We start from the raw sequence: 25,014 nt of genomic DNA, 5'->3' as shown, positions 1-25,014 counted from the left end.
ATGTAGAGTGGATCATACTATTTCCTTCATTTGTTTCAAAACTACCTATTTTGGCAGTACCCAAATAAGGTTTCAATGCCCCTTGTTTCAAAGTGGTCTTCACAAAAGCCCACATTTAAAAGCTATATGGAGGAGCAGAGAACAGTTAAAGATTGGTAAAAGCCTTTCAGAATTTAAAAAGGCAGTACTTGTCAATATCAGGGTTAAGAGTCTCTTGCTTTTTATGTGGCATGTGCCACAAAAATTGGCAAGAATATATAAGACCAATACGTATGGAGAAGGGGAAGGGAATCCAGAAACACGACAACAGAGCTGCTCTAAGCAATGACCCAGAGAAAGTCAGCCTCAGAGAGAAATAGTCCATTAGACATCAGGTAGGCATGAGGTACAGAAAAACAAATTTTCTTTCTAACTCCAGATAAATATCTACATCTGGTGTCAAAGTCTCAGGATATAAACAGGATAGAACACATATAAAAGAGGACAGAGGACAATATTCTCAAAAATTCAGAGGTTTACTAAAAGGAGGGAAGAGGAATTAGTGGGCTATAGACTAACAAGTGAGGTCAAGTTCAAAAGAGAAGGAATGTGTACCTTGGCTACCAAACTTAGTGGTGTTACCAGGAACACTAGGCTTCTGTATCAAAACATCAGGGGCAATCAATGTGGTATTTCTCAATTCTTAAAACTGAGGGAGCAAAAACAAGCTTCAGGAGGACATTGATTATAGTGACAAATGGGGCCTCAAGCCCCAGAAAGCTGAGGCAGTATTTATTGCTTCTTCTACTTTCTTCTCTCTAGTCATTTTAATATTTGGGACACATTATTCCTAAGGCTGATTTTCATGCCTGTGGGTCTAGTCACTGCTACTTGGGACAAACAAAAAGCATTTCCCAGTAAACTAGTGTAGGGAATTTCTAGCTTTTTCTTCCTAAGTCCATTTACTTACTTTCAATCCTAAAACCATATTGAGAACAAACAGCCTCCATAAAGTTTGCTTCCCAAAGAGACAGGGTTACCTTATCATATGAGTGACATTTCCAGCTTCTAGGCTTATTATATCACAAATACAAAATGATTAATCAGTATGGTTTTTAAAAATTAACGGAATTGTTTTATAAGCTAGATGATAGAGTATGACTACTAAATCAATGGAGCTTCCAAAAATATTATATGCCCCAGGAAGAGAAGGACAACCAGATAGGTTTCTTAGTCTTGTATAGGACAAGAGGGGCCTACAGTTGGCCTTAAGAGGGAGCTCTTTGGGCAAGATAAGAGAAAAACAAGAAGACTTCAATGAGGAATAGCGGGAAAACCTAGCGAAAAGGGTGGGAGTGGGGGTCAGAGTGAATAAGTAGGGAAAACAGTGAAATTTATACAAGAGGAAGGAGCTGAGAAAGTCATAGCCTTACACAAATGGCTGAAAGAGTACACTTCTCTTCACTTAGCCCCCATGACTCAGTCCTCTCAGCACAGGTCCCCGTGACAACAGCATCACATCCACTCTCCCAGGAGTGCTTTCACACTGCCTGCCTATTTCCTTCCTCGTTTATGATTAGTCTTTGAGGGCTTTACTTTCTGGGACTGTGCTGGCAATGGCTCCTGCCCTGGTTCCTTACAGGAGGTCGACACTAGCAGTTCCTCATTGCTCCTCCTCTGATCCTTCCCTACTCTAAGACTCAGCTCTGCCTCAGGCAGCTCGATGCCAGCCTGCTGCCGCCTTCTTAGAGACCTTCTGCTCCTGTGCTGCTGCCTCCGCTTTTCTTCTTCTTGCTGCCGCTGCTTTATCTTCATCAGCTTTTCAAAGCTTTTGGTTGTTGTTGGATTTACAACAAACCAATCCTGCAGAGGCAAAATAGAAACATTATCCAGTCAAAACACAGACAAGAGCATAAAGAGGGGATACAGGAAGAACTGTTTTTAAATGCATGGTTTTAGGGCAGAATACCCTAAACACAAGGAAACAGACATGGAACCAGAGCTTAGAACTCTCTTAAACTGGAGAAAATCAATACGAGAGCATTCATTGTACATATTTATTGTGCACATGATTTGGGGTACTTCAATAACTGACCTACAGAGTCTGTTTACTTAGCACCATCCACCCATTTATCCCCTTTGTAAAAACCTCCTCATGAAATGTAAAAGCACTGGGCAATGGGAGATTTTTATTTCATGATAGTATAGTGGTTAAGAGCATGAGTTTTGCAGCCAGACTACCTGGGCGCAAATCCCAGGTGTTTCTAGCTCTGTGACCATGGGAAAATTACTTAACCTCTTTGAGCCTCAGTTTATAAATTAAGAGTTGGGACACATGGAAACCAGTTATGAAATATTCTTGCAAAAAAAAAAAAAGAACGAATTTCAACCTAAATCAAGTGATTTGATCAGTCTTCTAGGTCTAACAACCAATTTATAGGAACTACCCAGGACAGAAGACCACCGGCACAGGAATACAATCAGCAAATCCAGAATGTGAGTAAACACATACAACAAATGACCCAGTTTCTTCAACAACTAAAGGGCAAAAAAAAGAGTAAGGGAAAATGTCTAGCCCTGCATTGTCCAATAAGACAGTCACTAGCCACATGTGGCGAATAAGCTATTGAACTGTGGCTAATCCAAATTGAGATATGTTTTCAATGTAAAATACATACCAATTTCGAAGACTTAGTATGAAAAAATGTAAAGTATCTCAATAATTTTTTATTGACTACATGCTAAACAGTATTTTCAATACACTTGGTTAAATAAAATGTATTATTAAAGTTAGTTTTACCTGTTTTGTTTATATTTTTTATGTGATTACTGGAAATTTTTACATATATGGCTCACATTACATTTCTATTGGATAGCACTACTCTTGATTAAATTAGACAAATGCAGTATATAAACCTTTGTTTAGATCCTGATTTAAATAAACTAACTGAAAAAAAAAGAAGATAATTAGGGAAATTTAAACAACGACTGAATATATGATGATATTAAAGAATCATTGTTAATTTTTTTAAGTGTAATGATGGTTATGGTTATAACATTGTATGTGGAATTTGCTTTAAAATAAGCCTTAAAGGGACAAGAAAAGTGAGTGTAGTTACAAATCAAACAAGATTGGCCATACACCGATGACTCTTAAAGTTGTTCATTATACTTTTCTGTCTGTTCATGCGTCTGAAAATTACTATTAAAAAAACTAATGTAAGAAAATATGAGACAGAGATGGAGGAACAGGGTAAAGATGTTTCATCACCACATATAATTCATAAATACAGGCATAAATCATTGAATAAATGTTTAGGGAGCAAGCCCCAAACTAAGTGAAATTTGTTGGTTCCAACTTTTTAGGAAGACACTAGAGAAATAAGTTAACTATATGAAGGCCAGATTTTGTCAGAAAATATTTATCTTTCAACTACTTCCTGAAACATAAAAAGGTACACTATTATTATTAAAAAAAAAAAAAAAGATATGGCTGCGTTCCAGAAAAAAAAAAATCTCAGATACAGAAAGGGATTCCCAAAGCTTAAACCAGTAAAGCAACAGGAACCACTTTTGATGACACTAACTAAAGCCCACGTTGTTAAGAATTATTCAATTTGAGAGCAGAGAACAGCTCAAGGTACTTGCTATTTTTCCTCATCAGGTAACAATAGTTTCTGCAATAAGATATTCCAAGATAATACACACTCTATGCCTGAAGCTTTTGCAATGAGTGTTTAATTATACAGTAAATACTTTCTCTGTTCATCTGTACTACTAAAATACTTTGCCCAAGAGAAAACTCTTTACTTTCTGAACTTTAAAGCATTTTTATACTGATTTTTTTTTATTTTGAAAATTCACAAACCTTCAGAAAAGTTACAATCATTTAATGAACCTAGATTTGCTATTGTTCATCTCTTCCTTTCTTCTTCCTTCCTTCTGAACAATGTGCAAGTTAGCTGCAGACATCATGCTACTTCATCCCTAAATACTTCGGCATGTATCTGCCTAAGAACAAGGGCATTCTCCTGTACAACTACAATTATCACAATTGGGAATATTAACATGGACACATTACTATTATTTAATATAGTCGGTATTCAAATTCCCCCACTGTCTCAATAATGTCCTTTATAGTTGCTTCTATGCAATACTTTTAACAGAATTAAAAACAGGTTGTTTGAAGACATTAGAATACTAGAAAACAGAAGTATAAAGACTGCTATAAAACAAGAATTACAAAGGTATAAATTCAGCCTGGTTCCCAAATGCTTGATTTAACTGGATTTAAGGGAATTAGAAGAGCTCAGGGATTCTCACAGTGATTTCAAATGCTTTTATAGAAAAATATAATTACACATCTAATTTTAGAAAGTATTTTAACTCCAATGTCTCTGGTAACCAGTGTAAGAGTCACTTTCCTTGACAGTCCTAGCTCATAAAAATAGACACAGAATCCACCTCTCCTGTGGTGTTATGTATTGGGCCCAGAGAATTATAAAAACCCTGTGGGAAAGCAGAAATCTCACCTCAGCATGAACAGAGTTTATGTGATACTTGACACCACTCTCTGACACAAATTCTTTTTGACACAGAAGACACCTGTATTTTCCAGCCACAAAGGTCCCCTATTTTCAAGAATGAAAGAAAAGAGAATTACTGGTAAATTCAGAAACACATATCTGGGCTATGTGTAGGAATTGTCAGAGACGAAAAGAGGGGATTCTACTTCAGCAAAGATAAGAAGAAAGAAAATCCAAAACAATGATATATTTAGGAAAATCAGTTTGGGCAGACTATCACCACTGTAAATCTATCCTAATGCACCCCCACCCCCACCCTTTTCAACACGACCTGAAGTTCTCCTACTTATGTGATGTGTCATATTTTTCTACCTTCCCTTGTTCCTTTCATTTCACTTCCAAGGTTCTCTTGGTTCCTCCCCCAAAATGATCAAACCCCTGAAGTTCACAAGAGATAAACCTGCAGTTCTTCCCACTGTAATCCATTGCTGCAAAAAGGGCCTTGGAAATCCAGAATTAGAAGAGTACCATCCATAATACCTAGTTTAAGGACTCAGAATCTAAGATCAAGATGACAAACTCCTAAACGTTCCTGGACAGATCTGGTTTGGGTGCCTACAACTCCCTTGGTTGCCTTGAACTGAGACTTCTCTCCCCTCCTGAAGCTTCGGGTTTCCATGGTGCTCATTTTGTGTGAGGAGATACTTCTGAAAGGGATTGGAAAGTGGCAGCAATCCCCACGGCTGGTGGGTTGTAGGGCACCTGGGTCAACATGGAAAAGATTCAGTGAGGTGAATGGCTGTTAGCCTGACACCCAGGGATCCCACCTCCCATCCCCAGAGGCCAGTATAATTCAGGTGGGTTCAGAGGATCTTCACCAATCCAGATTAAGTACATATAAGTTGATTCTAGAAAGTTTAAGGCCCAATAAGACAGGGCAGGTCCAATGTGGGAGAGGCTCATGTAGAAGAAGTTAAACCCCTGATAGGGATTCAGAACTAGTTTATTTTTCTCCAAATTCTTTAATTGATATGATTTATGGCTATGTCGGCCTTTTCTGCATCTTGGACATACCCTGGCATCTTACTCAATAAGAGACCAATGTTCTTTGGGTCATACAAAACTAAACCAGCCTCAGAAGATAACAGAAAACAGGACAACTAGCTGTTCACCTAAACTGAATTCTCTTCTATGTCAGACTATTTCAGAGGTCATGTTAAGAATAAAATAGTTCAGAAAGTTACAAACCAATGTACAAGAGCCCAGGTGAGCCTTAAGGCCAGATACACTACTGTAGACAGCCTCACAACCCTGAAAAAAAAGGAGGAGAAATAACATGAAGACTACACCAAACAGCATCCCTCTCTTAGCAATCTGGTCATTTACACTGACCAACTCTATATTTGAAGGACGAAGCCCAAAAAATTGTACCATAAACCAAACAGAAAAAGGATTCATATGCAAGCCATAAAAGCAGGAAGAAAAACCAACGAAAAGTAAAAGAGGTGAACATGTTGTTTACAAAAGCTTAAGACATTCCCTTCCCTGGTATGTCTTATACTTAAAGGAACACAGAAATATATATGGTTAGATTTTTTTTTAAAATCTGATTTTTTTAGTACAAATGTATCTTCTATTTCTTATGTATCTATTCCTCCCCAAAGTACTACATATAGCTAGGGTAGATTAAAGATGGCTGGAAATGCTCTGTCATTCTTCCAATCAAGATGCGGAGTCTATTCTATTTACCCTCTCCTTGAATCTGGGTTAGCCCTGTGCTTCCTTTGACCAAAAGAATGCCATGGAAAGATGCTGAACGAATTCTGAAGCTAGGCCTTAAGAGATCTTCAGCTTCCACTTTCATGTTCCTGGAATACTCTGAAAAGTCTGTCACCAACTACCCTGCTAGAGAAAGAGGCCACGTGGAGAGATAAGCTCCCAGCTGAATTAGCTACACAGAAGCCATCTGGGATATTCAGGTCCCGTCTGAGCTTCCAGCTGATGCTATGCACAGCAGGAGAACTACCCTGAGCCCTGACAAGAATTATTAATTTACAGAATTGTGAACAAATAAAATATTTGATGTTTTAAATCACTAAGGTTCAGGTGCTTTGTCACAAAGGAATAAATGAAACAACAGCAGATACATGATAAACATTTACTGAATAAATGAATGAGAAAGAACCACCTGGTTAGGACACTGAATGCGATGATACTTCTTGATATCCGACTTCCACTTATGTAGTACTTCCTGGCTGAACGTAGGTAGCCCAGGGCGAGTATATTTTAACTACGAGACAAGAAACACTTTATTAGAGGAATATTCACACCCAACTCTTCAGGTTCTGTAATTCTGGAGTTCCATAAGTATATTTTCATATGTAAAAAAAACTAATATGTAAGACCTTTTAAAGTTCTTGAAACTGCTAAGTATATTTGTCTATTGGGTAGTCTCAGAAACTATTCTAAGACCAAAGGCCATAGAGGTAATGGGGGCAGTAAGGAAGGCAGACTAGAGAGACTCTGGTAAAGCTACAAAAGAAATCAGAGCATGGAGATGGCTATATTTATAAGTATCTCCCCTTCTCTGCAGCTAGTATATATATGGATTCAACTAAAATCTTCTATGCTGATGGGGAAATATTTATATAAACTATTACATTCACATAATAAACTATCATATTTATGCAGCTATAAAAAAGAAATGAGGATAATCTCTATGAGCACATTTAGAGTGATTTCCAGGATATATTTTAAGTGAAATAAAGCAAAACAAACAAAAAAAGGCATCCATAGTAAGAAAGGAGATATAAAAAAATATTCATATATCCATCCCATAAAAATACAGGAAGGATAAACCAGAAACTATTGAGTCTGGTTGTCTTTAGGGGCAGTGGGATAAGAACAGAATGGAAATAAAAGGGGACTTAGAACAGAACTGTTGGAAAGAGGGGGTGGTGACACTTCTCTGAAAAGAACTTTTTGTATACGTCTGATTTTTAGAAGCATGGTAATGCTTTATGTACTCCCTAAATAAATGAATAGTTTAAATTAAACAGGATGTAAGGGGAACCCAAAATTAATAAGAGTTACATGTGAATCTAATTATTACAAATGAGAAACATAATGATGGGGATGGGGGATAAACCAATGTAAGTTAACTGAAAAATAGAATTTTGACTGTAAGGCTAAAGATGAAAAGAACTACACACAAATATTATCTCTAGTTAATAAATTTGTTTTTTACAGGGGTATGGATTAACAGTTCTGAAACTACTTTATGTTGTACTAGGGTTGAACAAGGTAAATATATTGTAGACAAGAGCCAGGATTCTCACTGTTGAAGAAAGGAGTTACAAATAAGGAAAAGAGGAAGGCGAGAATGAAACCTGTGGTGTTGGATTGGAATTAAAGGTATCATGGCTTTAATACATAGATAGACAAAGAAACGAATACGGAGTGTGTGTATGCATCCATTAATCCACATACATATATATCCTAGGTCTATCCACCAAGAAGGACCAGAAGCATGACACCCTAGTAGGAATGAATACATCTAGCACTCCAATCTTGGCTTCTAAATATATTCTCCAATAAAAGGAACCAGAATTCATTAAAGAAATGGTTGATTCCAAGGCTAGGGCAGGAAAAATGCAAGATGAGCCTACAGTATCATGCGGTGTCAGAGAGTAAAAAAGAGCTCAAAAAAAATGATAAGGGAGTATCGAAAAATATATGGGAGCCCACTTGAAAGAGCTCTTGATGACCAAATCTGGAACAATTTGAGCAGCAAAACAAATAACAACAACACTGGATCATAGGTGATAGAATAAATATATCCATGAGTCTATATTAATATAAAATAAATTAACAGAAAAAAAGGACGGATCTTTCTCAGAAGAATTCCAATGAACAACTGTAGAAGAAATGATGGAAACAGAAAATCATCATTAAGGAAACACCACAGAAATAACTGTTGCAGGCATGACACTGATGGATGCTAAAGTAAGTGGGTAGAAGTATGATAAAACACAGGTTAGTTATGTAGTCTTAATCTTCCCACAAAATATTCACTAATTACAAAGGGGAAAACTATAATTTTGCCATAGAGAAAACTGGACTACACACCCTAACCAAGTGTTCAGTATTTCCCTAAACTAAGTATAAACTACTGCATGTGAACTAACAAAGTAGAAACACACTAGGCAAAAACTAAGCAGAAAAACTAATCTGGAAATTTAGGTTCTCTCTGGAAGAAGTCCAAAATTAAGAGACTCCTTAAGGAACTTCTGAAACCGACTGTTTCTCTAGGACCTACATGAAACAAATCACTGAAGCTGGATCAGATGTACTCCATCTCCAATAAATTCTGTTTACCATGTACTTCACTCAAGTGCATTTACTTTTCTGTATGTAATAAGCACAGTATCAGACATAATCCTTCAAAATTAATACAGGTTTCCACCTTACCTTCCGATCATCAGGTACCAGATCCTGAAGAACCTTTCTCTTAGGCCATTCCTTGGCCAGTTCAGCAGAGGCCAGCTCCTGCAGGTGGTATACAGCTATCTTGGCAGAACGCCTCTGAACTCGGCCCCCACTCTTTGGCTCCAGGCTCATCTCCTTTAAGCACTCTGGCTGTCCTGATTCTGGAAAGAAGGGGATCTGCAAGAATGAGACATAGCAAAAAACAGGCCTGAGAAGTGGCTTCCATTAGAGCCAATGATTAAGGGCTGTCTTTTTTGCTCTATATATCAAAAAAGCTTTTTATCAGCTTGCTACCCACTAGCACAAAGCTCCACCATCTTAATGCACATCTTACTGGTAAAAAAGCTTCTGAGCAGGATAAAATCTATTCTGTTGTAGTCAATGGAAGTGGTTCAAAGTCAACAAATAGCCATATGCAAAGAAATGAATCTTAACACATACCTCATAATATATACAAAAATTAAGTCAAAATGGATAATAGCCTTAAATGTAAACCATAAAACAATAAAACTTCTAGAAGAAACCAAAGGAGAAAATTTTTGTGACCTGGATATTATTCTTTTTTAAATTTATTTTCAAATTACAGTTGACATATAATATTATATTAGGGGTGAGATGACTTTTTTGATGTATCAACTTGGCCACGCTATAGTCATCAGTTATTCAAACATTAATCTAGGTGATGTGAAAGTTATTTTGTAGATCTAATTAAAGTCCTTAATCAGGTGACTTTAAGTAAGAGAGACATGACAGAAGCAGCAGGAGAGATTTAAAGCATGAGAGAGAGACTCCATACTGCTGCTGACTTGAAAATGAAGGGAACCATGAGCCAGGGAATGAAGATGGCCCTTAGAAGCTGAGAACAACCCCTGGCCTACCGCAAGCAAGGAAATGAGGTCCTATAACTGCATGGAACTGAATTCTTGAACAATCTTAATGAAACTAGGAATAGATTCTCTCCTCAAGACTCCAGTAAGGAATGGCCCTACTGACACATTGATTCTAGCCTGGTGAGGCTCCACGCAGGGAAGCCAGCTGAGTCGTGCTATACCTGGACTTCTGGCCTAATGAACTGTGACATAACACAGTTGTGTTGCTTAAGCCATTAGTTTTGTGGTGATTTTTTTTTTTTACAGGAGCAATATAAAACTATACATTAGATTGAACAAAAATATATACAATAACAAAGCATTATCCATAAAAGAAAAAAAATTGAACTTTATCAAAATTAAGAACTCTTTGAAAAACATCATTAAAAATGAAAAGACAAGCTACACATTTGAGAGAAAATATTTGCAAAACATATCTAATAAAGAACTTGTGTCCAAAATACATAAAAAATTCAGAATATATTCAGAACTTAATAGTAAAACAACAAAAACTCCAAAAATAAAATGAACAGAGGCTCTCAACAGACAACTTCACTAATGAAGACACTTTGCCAAAGACTGACATTGCCAATAAGCACATGAAAAGATGGCCAACGTCATTAGTCATCATTATTCATGAGGGAAATGAAAATTTAAATCACAGTAAAACGACACTGACAATAACAAGTGCTAACAAGGATGCAAAGCAACTGGAATTCATATCCTTTGCTGGTGAGAATGCAAAATGGCACAGCCGCTTTGGAAAACAGTTTGGTAGTTTCTTATAAAGTTAAACATATGTTTATCATATGACCCAGCAGTCCCATTCCTAAGTATTTACCCAAGAGAAATTAAAATTTATTGTCACACAAAAAATCGTTAAGTGAATGCTTATAGAAGCTTTGTTCATAATTGCCAAAAAATGGAAACAACTCAAGTGTCCTTCACCTGGTAAATAAAATAGTGAAATAGCCATACAATGAAATCCTAAACAGAAATTAAAAGGAATAAACTGATGATACATACCAACATATGAATGAATCTCAAATGCATTATGCTAAGTGAAAGAAGTCAGACTCAAAAAGCTCCATACTGTATGATTCCATTTATATGATGAAAAAACTATAGGGACAGAAAATAGATCAGTGGTGGCCAGGGGCTAGGGATGGCAAGAAGAGCTGACTACAAAGGGACGGAAGGGAATTTTGGGGGGATGATCAAATTATTCTATATCTTGATTGTGGTGGTTACATAGATGTACATAATTGTCAAAACTCTTATAACTGTACATCAAAAAGGGTAAACATTAATTACCACATGTAAATTATACCTCGAAACCTAACTTAAAAAAAATATGAGGTGTGTAGGGTGGGAATACAGAAATGTAATCAGGAAAAAAAAGTCAAGACAAAAAAATTGGAATACAGAAACCAGCTGGACAGATTCCCACAAGAGTTGTAGCTAAGGGGGTATGCCTTAAACTTTAAAAATATAATGAGTGTGCTTCTGCCCAGACTACAATGAACTTCGATTTCTCTAAACTAAGAATGTTCAAAAGGAAGAAATAAGAGAACAAAGGAAGAGAGAACAAAAACATTCAAAGGGTAAACAGGGATATAAATGAGGAACCGAGGATATATGGGAAGACGTAGGGGTAAGCAGTTACCACAGAATATATCCCCAAACAGGGGCTAGAAAGTAATCAGTACTCACAGGCCCATGCTCTGATCTCAGGTGATATGCAAGTCCAGCCTTCGATCTATATGGCTTTCCACAGTGGTGACACTTCAGAGTCATCTTCTCCAGTTCTGCAGCCCCTTTGCCACATTTTCTGACATGGTACAGATATCCCATGATGCTGGTGAAGCTACTAGAGCAACTCTGAACACAAGAGAGAAACCTATACTATAATCTTACATCTTTTGACATGATCTCTAAATTTCTAAACAGCCACAAGGCATTCAACTACCACTCCACACAAACAGATCTGATATCATTAGACCCTTTCCAACATTTCCCACTGGCACAACCCTTTCTTGTCTTGGCCCAATGGCTGTCCTATCTACCATCACGTATCATATTCCATGTTTAGACAACATTCAAGAAACTAGAACCGTGCACCTTCTCTGTGTCAGAGCTCCCTTCTTAGTCTACGATGCAACTCTACCCCAATATCAAATACCCAGCAATATTGAAGTTCCTCACAGTGAGGTTACTAGGATCCTCTTCATCACACCAAAGAAAGGATGGTAAAGAAACCCCTTCGAACAAAGGAAAAAGGGGAAAAAATAAATTTTTAGAGATGAGAAAGAAAATAAAAAGATACTGATAAGTTCAGGAGACCTGGAAAAGCAGGAGTCATTCTTATGCTGGAAGATGATACAGACCCAGGTCTACAGGGAGAAGGAGAGAGAGAAAAGAATAACAGAAAGACATGGACCCAAGACCAGGCAGGAGTTGCTGTCCTTGAGCTCTTACCTCACGCATGCACCTGAGCTTTCCCAGTCTCTTTAGAACTGTTCGGAGCCGCTCCCTCTCACTCGGCTCATCTATTTCATCTCCAGCCTTCAAAATGGGCTAGAAAGCAAGAGAAGCCAACAAGCAGATGATACACGGAAAAGAGAGATCCAGAAAAAAAATTTTATCACAGAAGAATCAAGGACTGGACCAGCACCTAAGCTGATGCTCGTGAAGTCTACGTTATCTAACTCCTGGCTTTCTCCATCCTCTAGAGTGAAAAGGAAGTGACTGTAATGGAAATAAGAGTTCTAAGCCTCTGTCTCCCAGGATACGAAACTATGAGACTAACCTAAACTCAGAAATACCAAAAATCCACCACCAAAGGTTTCATTGTACAGAACTCTTCTATTAAAAAGATTTTCTTACTCACACCCCTATAAAGTCCCAGAGCCTTGGCCACCTCCACTGAGTTATCTACACTCATCTAAGACATCCAAACACCACATAGGCTCATGTAAGACAGAAGACACTCTTACCAAACTATTATGATTTGCCATGACGTGATACTTCATCCCTGCCAGTGAACGAAGTTGTTTCCCACAGTGATGGCAAGTAAACATTTCCTACAGAGAAAAAATACTGCTCAGTGCCAAACTATTCAAAAGAGAAACAGAATGTCACGAAGTCCTTCTCCAATGCTCGTGTCTGTATCTCTTTTATTTCCCAAACTCAACAATCGATGAATTTCAAAAAATCCCACAAGCTCAGTGTCACATCCTTGACAGCAAAGAAGTAAAGGCAACTCGTTTTTAAAAAAATAAGAACTACCATTTATCGAGTGCCAACATTTGCCAAGTAATGGGGTAGGAACTTAGCATGGATTATTTCTTTTTTATCTTCTCATGGACTATACAAGGTAGTAATTATTTTATCTCTACTTTTTAAATGAAGAAACTCAAGTTCACACATAAAAAGCTAAAGGACAAAACTAGTAACTGGCTGAGTGACGATTCAAACCCAAGTCTACCAGACTGCAAAGCCTATGTTTCCCTATGACACAATGTTGACTCTTCTCCACAGTAATCAGCATAACCAACACAGAGCCAGATGTCTAAAGTTTGGGTAAAAGATCATAACATAAAACAGTTATGAAATACTATACAATATCTAACCTGTTTGCAGTTTTCCATGTGTTTCTTTAAGCCCTCTATGGTCTTCCTCCCCACTGCCTGGCAGGTAGGACAGGAGACACTGCCTTTATCCACGATTTCTAAGTACCATTGCTCCTCTAAACTGCCTACAAAGAAGAGAAAGGAACACGATATAATCTGCAGTATTTTCCAGAAACAAAAAGCACGATCCCAGAATTTAGGAAAAGCATCACAAAATAGTTTTTTCCCCCTCCTGGGGAAAGAGACTTACTGTGTATAACTTGTAGAAATAATTTTTTTTCAGACAGCGAGGAGCTTCTGAAAGTCCTATTCAATGCCCCATCATAAAAACCATCTTAGAGACATCCAAAGCCCAGTGGCTTAAAGAACGGAGCAACACTTTTTTCCAGCTTTACTGAGGTATAACTGACAATGGGCAACATTTTTCATAGCAGCATATCATAATGGGATACTGAGATATGTAACAACCAGTTTGCTGAGTATTTCCTATGCATGAAAGTTCATTAAATGATTTTATTCCATTTAATTCTCACAATTCTGACTACCTTTATTATTCTTATTTAGAGACAGGGAAATTAAAGCTTGCAGAAATTAAATAAATTGAGGTAGATCAGAAAATTAATGAAAAGCCAAAACTTCAACAAGGGACTGTCTGACCCCAAACCCATGGCCTAATACCTGCTTCCTTAAAGAAATGCTTTGGCACATCATTCCTTTACCAACAACAACAAAAATCAGAATGCGAGAACTAGAGCCCACGAAGTTTCCAACAGAAAGCATACCTGCTGCATAGGCTGGTGGTTCCTTCCGAATACGACGAGTCTGGGATTTGGGATTAGGCTGAGTTTTAGGCCGTTGCTTCCTCCCTGATGCAAGAGAGAAACTTGAAGGCCAACATATCACCTTTGCTAACCCCTCTCTAGTACCAAAATCTCTCCTTCCTTTTCTCAACCCTCTATGCCCCACTCCCTCAACCAAATGACTCCCTTAAATCATGACAGAAGGGTAAAATAAGGCAGGATGGAGGCCATGCCTTGTCGAAATATTCAAAGGGCTCAAAAGTGCTCCAAGGGCAAAACCTAAGGTCTTTCTCCTGCAAAGAATAAAGCCCATGCACCCAGGGAAAAAGAATTAAAGAAGTTGCTCCCTTACCATAGAGCTTATGCTTCTTCTGAGGAAATTCTCGATAGTCTTCATCTTCTTCCTGCCTGGGTTTCCTTTTTCCTTTGGTTGATACTCCACCTGACCCTGAAATAACCATACAAAAGCAGAAAAAACCTCAGTATGGTTTGTAAGTGAACATCTGGGCCTGCCTTCAAAACATCATTCACAAGACCATCAAAAGGAAAGATCATAAGCAAGCATAGGCCTCCTAGAGGCAGTTGCGACATTTTTAGGGGAGGTTTTATATCTTTTCATCAAATGACTCAACTTCCCTTTTTCCTTTGTACTATTCTCCATCCCGAGTGATTGACTGTTCCCTATAAACAATAAAGACCTTTGTACAGTGTGCTTTGTTTGATTTTGATTTGAGGCTAACACTGAAGCAGAATTGTTCAAGACAAAGGGCTACAAAAAGGCCTTGAGACTATGACCAGCAAGACAATTCTACCCAGAATAACCTTTACACCAGCCTATAAAGCCTCAACAGAGGATCAAACTAGAACAATGGGAGAAAAGTTCAAATAATGAAGAAGAAAGGTTAATAACAGTATAACCTAGAGGAGTAAGAGCAGAAGAATTTCACTCTGTAACTCAAAGGTAACAGTATGTGATAGCCTAACATCTTTATAAAATGTTAATCACTAATAAGAAAACATGTATGTGGTGGTACTTAATACTTTAAGAGCTCTTTACAACAGCTATCTCAAAATACAACTTTAGAGAGTGCTCTGAATTTGGAATAAGATACTGATACTGATACCTTCAACATGGGAAGTAGCAGCTGGCTTGATCCTTCTCATCTTCATCCAGTAGGTAGATTTTCGGAAAGATGCTGGAAAATCACTCACTGGTTCACACGAAGAGGCAGATGATGAGCCACTTAAGGAGTCATCATGAGGGACAGTGTACTGGAAACTGTTATCCTTTATGGAGCACTGGGTCCTGCTACTAATATGACACAAAGATATATACTACAAAGGAGGGTCTGAAGTAAAGTTCCTATTAATTATTATATATCATAAGAAAACAACCAACTTCGTTACCTGTGCAAAAAAACCTAAGAAGCCTGATAATAAGAACAAAATTTCAATGCTAATCTTCAAATAATTACAGTGGTTGATCTAATACAACACATACAATTATTATTATGCTTCACTGTAATTGAAAAGAGTAAGCAGTTCACCAAAATGGTCACTCTGCAGCCCATGTAGGCATTCCTTCTTGGATTCATCAAAGAAAAGATATTAGTCAAATAGGGTGTTTTGTGCCCAGAAGACTCCCTGGATCTGTATCCAGTATGCCCAAGCCTCCCTATTTCCCTGACAGAGGGACAGTAATTAAGTAATATCCCAGAGAATAAAGAAGGAAAAAAACAATTCGTAAGCCCTAGTCTGACCCATCTTTCTTCTCCCTTAGCCTCCTTCCTAAACCCTGACGTCAGGGCCACCCTTATCTTACTTAGACAACATGATACTTAGCTCCATAGCTAAAGGGAAGGAGCTATCTTGTCTGTTAAGCTGGCCAGAAAGGTCTGGTATAGAGTTGAATCCAATTTCCCAAATCTAAGACCAGTCAGTATGTAGTTAACAAGCATTACTGAGAAACTACAAAGTATCTTCTATGTGACTAAAGATACTGCAGAGCAATAGTTCTCAAAGTGTGAGGCCTGCTTTAGATCTGTGGTTTAGAAAGGTCACTCTGAATGCTGTATGGAAGATGACTCATGGAGAAAGAATGAAGGAAAGAAGAAGAGTTAGCAGCTCACTGCAATCATATGAATAAGAGGGCTTGAACTAAGGTTTTGTAGGAAAGATGGTAAGTTGATAGAGTCAAGATAACACTTCAGAGGTAGAACTGATAAGAATTAAACATAGAAGTTTGTGGGAGTAGAGAGTTGAAAGAAACACAGGTGACCATTCTTAGGAAAATATGTAAGTAAATTGTGATCAATGCCTACTATGGAACACTAGGTAGTTGTCAGAAGCGATAAATCATTTCTATATAGAGAGACATGAACATAACTGAAAAACATACCGTGGAAAGAAAAGAGAAACAGAACAAGATCTATAGTACAATGTCAATTCGGTAAATTAAAAACTAATACACATAAACAGTACTAGCTGTTTTACAAGAATTCATAAATATTTAAGGGTAAATATCAAACATGTTAACATGGTTGTCTGTGGGGGGAAGGGGAAGGAAATGGGGATAATAAACAATAATGGTGACTGATGATGTCAGTATGCTATGAACAGGGAAGAATGATTTTCACCTCTCTGCACATGAGGTCCAATAATACAATTTTAATAGAGAAGTCCCGGTTCAGGCATGGTAGTGTAAGCCCATCACAGCCCATCCCTCCTACTGATTACAACTGAAAACTCTGGACTCTGAAAAGTAAACAAAATCAAGTAGATTGTGGAGAGGAGTCAAAACTGAGAGAAGGTCCTCCCAGTATTTTGCTCTCTCACAGTGGGCTTTGCAACAAAGGTAGGCCCCATTTGCAGAGCACCAATGTTTAGTTTTGAACAGTTTCCAACAGAATCTCCACCTTTCTGGCCAGAGAAACCAGAAAAAGGAATTTCTATAGATTGGGAGGAGGTTGGGAGTCATGAAGAAGAGAGAGGCAGAAAAGGGATCCTATAATTTTGTGTATGAATTCACAGCTTATCCTAAGCTATATATGTGTGGAACATACTCAAATCAGCATAGCAAAGGCTTTGAAAAGTAAAACAAGATTTGAACAAATGCACAAGTCTCAGACTAAACCTTGAGCTACTAGAGTGAGACAGACCCAAACTAATGTATCAAAAGCTTGGAGAGCTAAATAAACCAAGATTTGAAACACCCAAAAAAGGTCTCAGACTAACCCCTGAGCTAGTTGTGTACAAAAAAAGACCTAAACCATAATAGCAAAGACTCAAAGAATGGAACTGACATTGAACCATGCCCACAGAAAGGAAAACAGAACTTACAGTCTGAACCTAAACAGGTTACCTGCTAAAATAAAAACATTAACATTCCCCAGCAGAGTGTAAAAAGACCCAGAGTCTACATATATAACATTCACAATCTTGAGAATAAATTCTGAAATTATGCAATACACAAAGAACTAGGAAAATGTGAGCAATTCTCAAAGGCATAGATGGTAAACAGATGTCAACTCCACGATAATACAGATATTGGAACTATCATAGACTTTAAAGCAGCTATTATGACTATGCTCCATTAAATAAAGGAAAACACATTTGAAATAAAGGAAACGGTGGGAATTATCAGGAAAAAACAATAGAAACCTTAAAAAAGAACCAAATGAAATTTTAGAACTGAAAAATACAATATCTGAAATAAAAACTCACTGGATGGTCTTAGTAATAGAATGCAGACAGAGGAAAGAGTCTCTAAACTTGATAATAGATGAACAGAAATTATTCAAACTGAATAAGAAAAAGAAGACTGAAAAACGCAGAGCCCCAACAACCTGTGGGTCAATATCTAAAGGTTTAACTTAAGTGTAGTTGTAATCCCAGAAGGAGAGAAAAAAGAGCCTGAGGCAGAAAAATATATTTGAAAAAAATGGTGAAAAATTCCCCAAATTTAATGAAATTAATTTACAGATTCAAGGAGTTCAACAAATACTCAAGAAGAGAAACTGAAAGAAAACACACATTAGACATATTTTAATAAAACTGTTCAAAACTAAACAATAAAAAAAAAAACTAGAAAGCAGCCAGAAAAAATGACATATTACATACAGGCAACAGTGATTCGAAATATCATGGATTTCTCAACAGAAACCAAGTAGGACAGAAAACAGTGCAACGACATCTTTAAAATCCTGAGAGAGAAGATGAAGTAAAAATATCCTTTAGGAATATTTCTTTGGATGAAGAAAAACTAAGAAAATTTGTCAGCAGATCTGTTCTATGAGAAATGCTAAAGAAAACTGTTCTAGCGAAAGGAATGATGACAGAGAAATTTGGGTTTTTAAGAATAAAGAAAGAGGAACAGAAATGGTAAATAACTTGGGTTAATATAAAAAATTCTTTAAAGCAAAATTTTAACATTTGGTCAAGTTCTCAATGTATATAAATACAGTATATATGACAGCTATAACTTAATGGTCAGCAGGCAGGGGGTTAAAGGAAGCTCTATGGTTGTGAGGGTTCTACATTTAAGCAAAGTAGTAGGATATTAACTCTAAGTAGACTGTGGAAGAATAGGTATTATATTGTAATTCCTAAAGTAACCAGTACTGAGAGAGAGAGGGGACGGACACACACACACACACACACACACACACACACACGTAGGGAGGGAGGGAGGGAGGGAGGGAGGGGGGAGGAGGGGAGGAGAGGGAGAGGGAGAGCACGAGCAAGCACACACAAACAGAAGAGAGCAAGAGCGAGCCAAAAAATCAAAGAGATAAATTAAAATGGGACACTAAACATTCAAGAAAGAAGGTATAGATGAACAAAAAGCAGGGTACGGAGAACAGATAATAAAATGGTAGACCTAAATCCAACCACATCCATAATTAATTTAAATATTTATGGTCTAAATACTCCACTTAAAAATCAGAGACTCAGAGTGAATAAAAAAAGCAATACTCTACTGCATGCTGCCACAAGAGGCACACTTTAAATATAAAGCAATATAGATTGAAAGTGAAGGGATGAAAAAAATTAGATCATGCAATCGGCAACACAAGAAGGCTGGAGTGGCTGTTTTAATATCGGATAAAACAGACTTCAAGACAAAGAGCATTGCTAGACATAAAAAGGGACACTTCATAATGATAAAAGTAACAAATCATAAGGAATACACAATTACCCATTATATGTGTCTATAACAAAGTACACAAGGCAAAACCAATAGAATTAAAGAAAAAATAGACAATTCTACACTTTTAGCAGACAATTTTAAGACCTCTTCCTCTTAGCAACTGATGGAACTAGACAAAAATTCAGGGAAAACAAAATCTTGTTCCAGTCAACATTTATAGAACACTACATCCAACAATTACAGGATATACGTTCTTGTCAAATGCACATTGTACATTCGCCAAGATAGATCATATGTCGGGCCATAAACTTTACATTTAAAAAGATGAAAATTACACATGTGCTCTGACCATATCAGAATTAAATTAGAAATCAAGACTAGAAGATATGTAATTTTTTAAAAATCTGATAATTAAACAATCTACTTCTAAATAATTTGTGTGTCAAAAACGAAATCACAAGGGAAATTTGTAAATATTTTGAAGTGATTAACAAAAATGCACATATCAAAATGTGTGCGATTCAACTAAAGCAGTACTGAGAAGCACACTTAAAAGCTTTAAATGATTTTACTAGAAAAGAAGATCTAAAATCAATGACTTAAGATTTTATCCTAGGAAACCTTAAAAATTCTTCTTTTTAAAATAAATAGAAGGAAAACATAATAAAGAGGAGAAATTCATGAATTAGAAACAATAAAGAAAATCTGGTTCTCTGAAAAGATAACAAAATTGACAACTCTGTAGCTGGACTGATCAAGAAAAAGATACCACAAATAACCAATGGCAGGAATGAAAGAGTAGTTATCATACTGACATTAAAATAATAAGAGAATACTTTGAACAACTTTATGCCAATAAACTGACAAATTAAGAACAAATTTCTTGAAAAATACAACTTACCAAAACTGACACAAGAAACTGGAAATCTGAAAAGCTCTATATCTATTAAAGAAACTGAATTCGTTATCAAAACCTTCTCAAAAAGAAAACTCCAGGTCCAGAAGGTTCCATTGTTAAATGCCACTGCAAAAAGGTTTTTATAAAAGGGGGCAGGGAGGCATAAAGAACAAAAGGAAAAAAGTAAAACTGTCCCTACTTACAGACTGTTTATTTGCTTACAAAGAAAATCCCAAGGAATATACAGAACAACTATTAGAACTAAAAATGAATTTAGCAAGTGGCAGGATACAGGGTTAACACAGAAAAATCAACTGTATTCTTAGGTACTAGAAAAAGCAACTAGAAAATGAATTTATAAAAATAACACTATTACAATGACATAAAAAAACATATAAAATACCTAAGAACAACCCTAACGAAAGACATCCAAGACTTTTACAATGAAAACTATAACACACTGGTGAGAGAAATTAAAGACCTAAATAAATGAGAAAATATAGCATGCTCATAAATCAGAAAACTCAATATTATTAAAATGGCAGTTCTCAAATTGATCTACAGATTCAAAATAATACCAATCAATACTCCAGCATGCTTCTTTTAATAGAAACGATTGTAGAATTTACATAAAAACACAAAGAACCTAGAACAGACAAAGCAATTTTGAAAAAGAACAATGAAGTTAGATGACTTTATCTAACTTGAAGACTTACTCTAATGCTACAATATCAAGATAATTTATTATTGACAAAAAGACACATATATACATCAATGGAACAGAATAAGGAGAGTCTAGAAACAGAAACACATATACACGTTCAATTGATTTTTGACATAGGTGCCAAGGCAATTGAATAGGGAAAGTCTTTTCAACTGGATATACAAATGGAAATTAACATTGACTCTTAAGATACACGCATAAAAATTAACTCTGAATGAGTCACAGATCTAAATGTAAATCCTACAAAACTTCTAGAGGAAAACATAGTAGAAAATATTTGCATTTAGGGATGGCAAAGTTTTCTTAAATAGAATACAAAAAGCATGAGACAATAATAATAATAATAATGAAATTTTTATCATTTTTTAATGATAAATTTAAAACTTTTGCTCTTCACAAGACGCCATTAAGAAAATGAAATGCAAACCACAAACTGGAAGAAGTATTCAAAACACATATATCAGACAAAGGAATTGAACAGAATATTTTTACAAAAATACTACAATTTAATAATAAGACAAAGAACTTTTTTTAATGGGCAAAACATATGAACAGACACTTTACAAAAGAGGACATATGAATGGCCAATAAGCACATGAACAGATGTTCTACATCAACTCATCAAAAAAAAGGAAATTAAAACCACAATGAAACAATACTCAAATGCCCATTAAATTAGCTAAAATTAAAGACTCTCAAACACTGCTGGTAGGAATGTAAAATAATCCACCATTTTGGAAAACAAGCAATTTCTTATAAACATAATCCTGACATATGACCTAACCATCTTAAATGCTAAATACCATCTTAGTAAATAAATACCATCTTAGATACTTAACAAGAGAAACGAAAACATTTTTCCACACAGAGACTTGTATATGAATATTCATAGCAGTTTTATTGTAATACCCCCAAATTGAAAATAACTCAAATGTTCATCAAGGTAGACAGCTAAACAAATAACAGTATATCCATAATAGAATTCTATTCAGCATTAAAAAATATTTTTCATTTAAAATCATTATTCTGAGTGAAAGAAATCATGCAAAAAGCCAACATACTGTTATGATTTCATTTATACAAAATTCTAGAACATGCAAACTACTGTACAGTGACAGAAAACAGGTCAACAGTATCTGGGGACAGGAGTAGAGGGAGGAATGGATTGCAAAGAAACATGAAAATACTTTTGGGAGAGATGGAACTATTATCTTGATTGTGGGAAGTTTCACAGGTACTTACATGTGTCAAAGCTAATCATATTATATATTTTAAATATGTGCAGTCTGTTGTATTTCAATTATATCTCAATAAAAATAGTAAAAATTTTAAAATGAGAATTGGCAGTCTCCTAGAGCCAAAACCCACCATCCCAAACAATGGGAACGATCTCTACTAGAAAGACCTGATAGTATCAACAGGCCATTAAGAGTCCAGTCTCATGTGACGCCTCTTAGGAAACTGTCCTCAAAGAAATTTTTTTACTATCATTGTAGGACCAGATATAGTCATATCCCTCCTCATGAATAAGCATGAGCATAGTAAAAAAAACATCAATAGTTCATATGGTTGGCATGGTTAACATCTTGGGGGTTAAGTCAATATGGTTAGAGAATCCCTCCCTCCACGTTCTCTGTCTTTCATTTTTAAAAGTCTCAACAAAAATTCTCAAGTATTTTACACTATCTACCTATTAAGTCAGGGCATTTGCTTATTTGTTAAAAACTAGATTAATCTCAAACTTCCCTCTCCATAAATACGAGCAGAAAAAGTTTTTGGTTCAACCAATGACTATCATAACTGCAGTGACTTTTTAATGACTATCATAATTTGTAGTGTTGTCTGTAGTGCTGACCTTTCAGTCTCTGCTTCTGATCACAAAGATGAAAAGTTTAACCTATTTTCAGCTCCTTTCTGATCTACCACGAATGTTTAAGAACCCATAGTTCATTGTCTAGGTACAAACACTCAGATTTCAATGGAAAAGTATTTTAGTTCATCTCAGTATCCTTTGCAGCCTCCTTTTATTCTACTCAATCCTTAAATGCTGTTCTCCATGGTTTCACCTCTACTTTCTTCTAGTGTCACTTCTCACCAATGGTTTGAAGATTCTGCAGTCTCTTAGAAGGGAGCCAGTTAAAAATAAAAATGCCAACACCCTAACCCCAATGACTGATTCAGATTAACAGATGAGGGCCCATTAACCTTTATATTTTTTAACAATAACTCTCTTGCTATCCCATTAAATTATTTTACCTGTTCGTATCCTGTTTTCTCTTCTGAAAAAAAAAATACCTTTCCTTTCTGGCTAACTGCATTATTCCTTTACTTTCAAGTCTGTTTAGGAGTGACTTGCTCTGGCAACCCTTCCCTTGCAAGGCTACATTAAATTCCTGTTTTAAAATACTAAATTACACTGTATTGTATTGAGCTATTCACCTAGCTCCCCTTTTCAACTGTTTTGTTTTTCATGTCTGTATATCTAACCTACTACACAGCTGGCACATAGATATTTAGTAAATGCTATCTGAATGAATTAATCCCTTCCAATGAGTATCTAGTTAACAATCTTTTCAATATTAACAAATATGAAAAAGCTTAGCAATATTAACAAATATGAAAAAGCTTAGCTACATTCACTATACACAATAATACACCAGTCTCAAAGCCAAGTAGTTTGAAAAATACAAGAATTTCTTAGTTATTTTTATCAGTCCTTCCCATGTTCACCAAAGTATTCATGAGGACATAAATGTAGTCATATGTACGCTGAGTCATATATTCCATTTTTATTATAATTCGTACTTTTTTCTTGCAAGCTAAATTTTTCTCTAGGTTTAAATCTGCACTGTCTAATCAGGCAGACTTTAGCTACAGGTGGCTATTTAAATTTAATTAAAATTAAATACAGTTTGAAATTGTTCCTCCGCACTAGCCACATTTCAAAGGCTCAAAAGCCACACGTGGCCAGTGACTACAGTACTGGGCAGTGTGGATACAGAAAATTTTCATCATCACAGAGAGTTCTATTGGCCAGCACTGGCGACACAATTATAAATGAACATCAGAAAACCGCACTTACTTCTTAGCTCTCACGATCCTCGTGTTCCTCTTCTGTTTAAAGGATGTAGGTCCCGGAGTCTAGCAAAAGCAAGCGCATGAGTGAATGCTAGGGACCTCTGAACCTTGACCACAAAAAGACAAACACCCCTGTGCCCAGAAGAAATGAAGTTCTCCTGGGGCAACTACTTCAAATGGAAGGCGGCAGGGCTTTTTAGGAAAAGTGTGCCGTTCTATCCTACAGAATCACGGCAGGTGACAACACCAGAACCTTCATCTCCCCCATTCTCAAAGCCCTGTCTAAAAGGGAGAAAAAACGAGAGGGCAACGGTCAAGGAAACACAGGAGCTGCAAAAGCAATAGGAACTAATGGCAATCTGGCAAGGAACTGAGTCCTAGGACGTGGGAAACAGGCAGCGGAAAGTGAAGAGAAAAGGGGGGACAAGTAGATCTGACCTAGAAGGGTGGGGCCTACGATGGGCTCTGATAAAATCAACTCTGAGGATGGGACAAAAGCGAGGGACCGCGTGTTGCGGGCTCAACAGCGCTACCCCTGAAGCACAACGTTCAAACCGAGAAACTCACGGCGGGTACTGCACCGAGTCTGGAAGACATTACTCCCTCTCCACGCCTAACAAATTCACCCAAGGACTCCGGCCAGACCAACGCCACTTCCGCTCTCGTCTCTTCTCCCGGATGTGGAGTCGGCGCCGCCGAGCTCCGTTCCGAACGTCTACTTCCGCCGAGTGGCCTCGGAGGGGGGTTGTGGTCGTAGTTTGTCACGTGACGAGTCGCCCTCCGATTCCTCTGAGCCCCCGCCCCGGGGTTGCATTGTAGAACCGCAGAGACTGTGTGTCGGAGTGGGTCCTTAACCTGGCCCCAGGACCTC

General features: G+C 36.9%; 1 protein-coding gene across 5 annotated transcripts; it reads right to left on the bottom strand.

The window, feature by feature from the left end:
- Window positions 1-20: 20 nt before the first annotated feature.
- ZNF512 (zinc finger protein 512) lies at window positions 21-24,877 on the bottom strand. Of its 5 annotated transcripts, none has more exons than XM_023536940.1 (14): window positions 24,711-24,877; window positions 24,148-24,206; window positions 15,419-15,606; window positions 14,647-14,742; window positions 14,277-14,360; window positions 13,495-13,619; window positions 12,859-12,945; window positions 12,341-12,439; window positions 11,576-11,743; window positions 8,976-9,170; window positions 6,694-6,795; window positions 5,754-5,816; window positions 4,512-4,610; window positions 21-1,842 (listed from the first exon to the last, which is right to left on the bottom strand). In XM_023536940.1, exons 1-14 carry the CDS (start codon window positions 24,738-24,740, stop codon window positions 1,534-1,536), a joined length of 1,704 nt encoding a protein of 567 aa, XP_023392708.1. In that variant the 5' UTR covers window positions 24,741-24,877; the 3' UTR covers window positions 21-1,533. The 5 variants fall into 5 exon arrangements, 4 of the variants coding, with proteins under 4 accessions (XP_023392708.1, XP_023392709.1, XP_023392710.1 ...); XM_023536941.1 differs by having other exon boundaries at window positions 15,419-15,603; XR_002782898.1 differs by lacking the exon at window positions 21-1,842 and adding an exon at window positions 5,046-5,267 and having other exon boundaries at window positions 4,521-4,610.
- Window positions 24,878-25,014: the final 137 nt, after the last annotated feature.

The sequence above is a fragment of the Pteropus vampyrus genome, unplaced genomic scaffold, assembly GCF_000151845.1.
Source record: "Pteropus vampyrus isolate Shadow unplaced genomic scaffold, Pvam_2.0 Scaffold173, whole genome shotgun sequence".
Taxonomy (NCBI): Eukaryota; Metazoa; Chordata; class Mammalia; order Chiroptera; family Pteropodidae; genus Pteropus; species Pteropus vampyrus.
This window is presented reverse-complemented; position numbering and strand designations above follow the sequence as displayed.

Bases quoted from the DNA above. Each gene is read 5' to 3' on its own strand.
- ZNF512 (XM_023536940.1), bottom strand. From the start codon at position 24,740: ATGTCTTCCAGACTCGGTGCAGTACCCGCC. The intron at 12,946-13,494 runs GTTAGATATTGT...TTTTCTCTGTAG, and splicing joins ACATGGAAAACTGCAAACAG to GAAATGTTTACTTGCCATCA. The intron at 1,843-4,511 runs GTGAGATTTCTG...TTGCCTCTGCAG, and splicing joins TAAACTCTGTTCATGCTGAG to GATTGGTTTGTTGTAAATCC.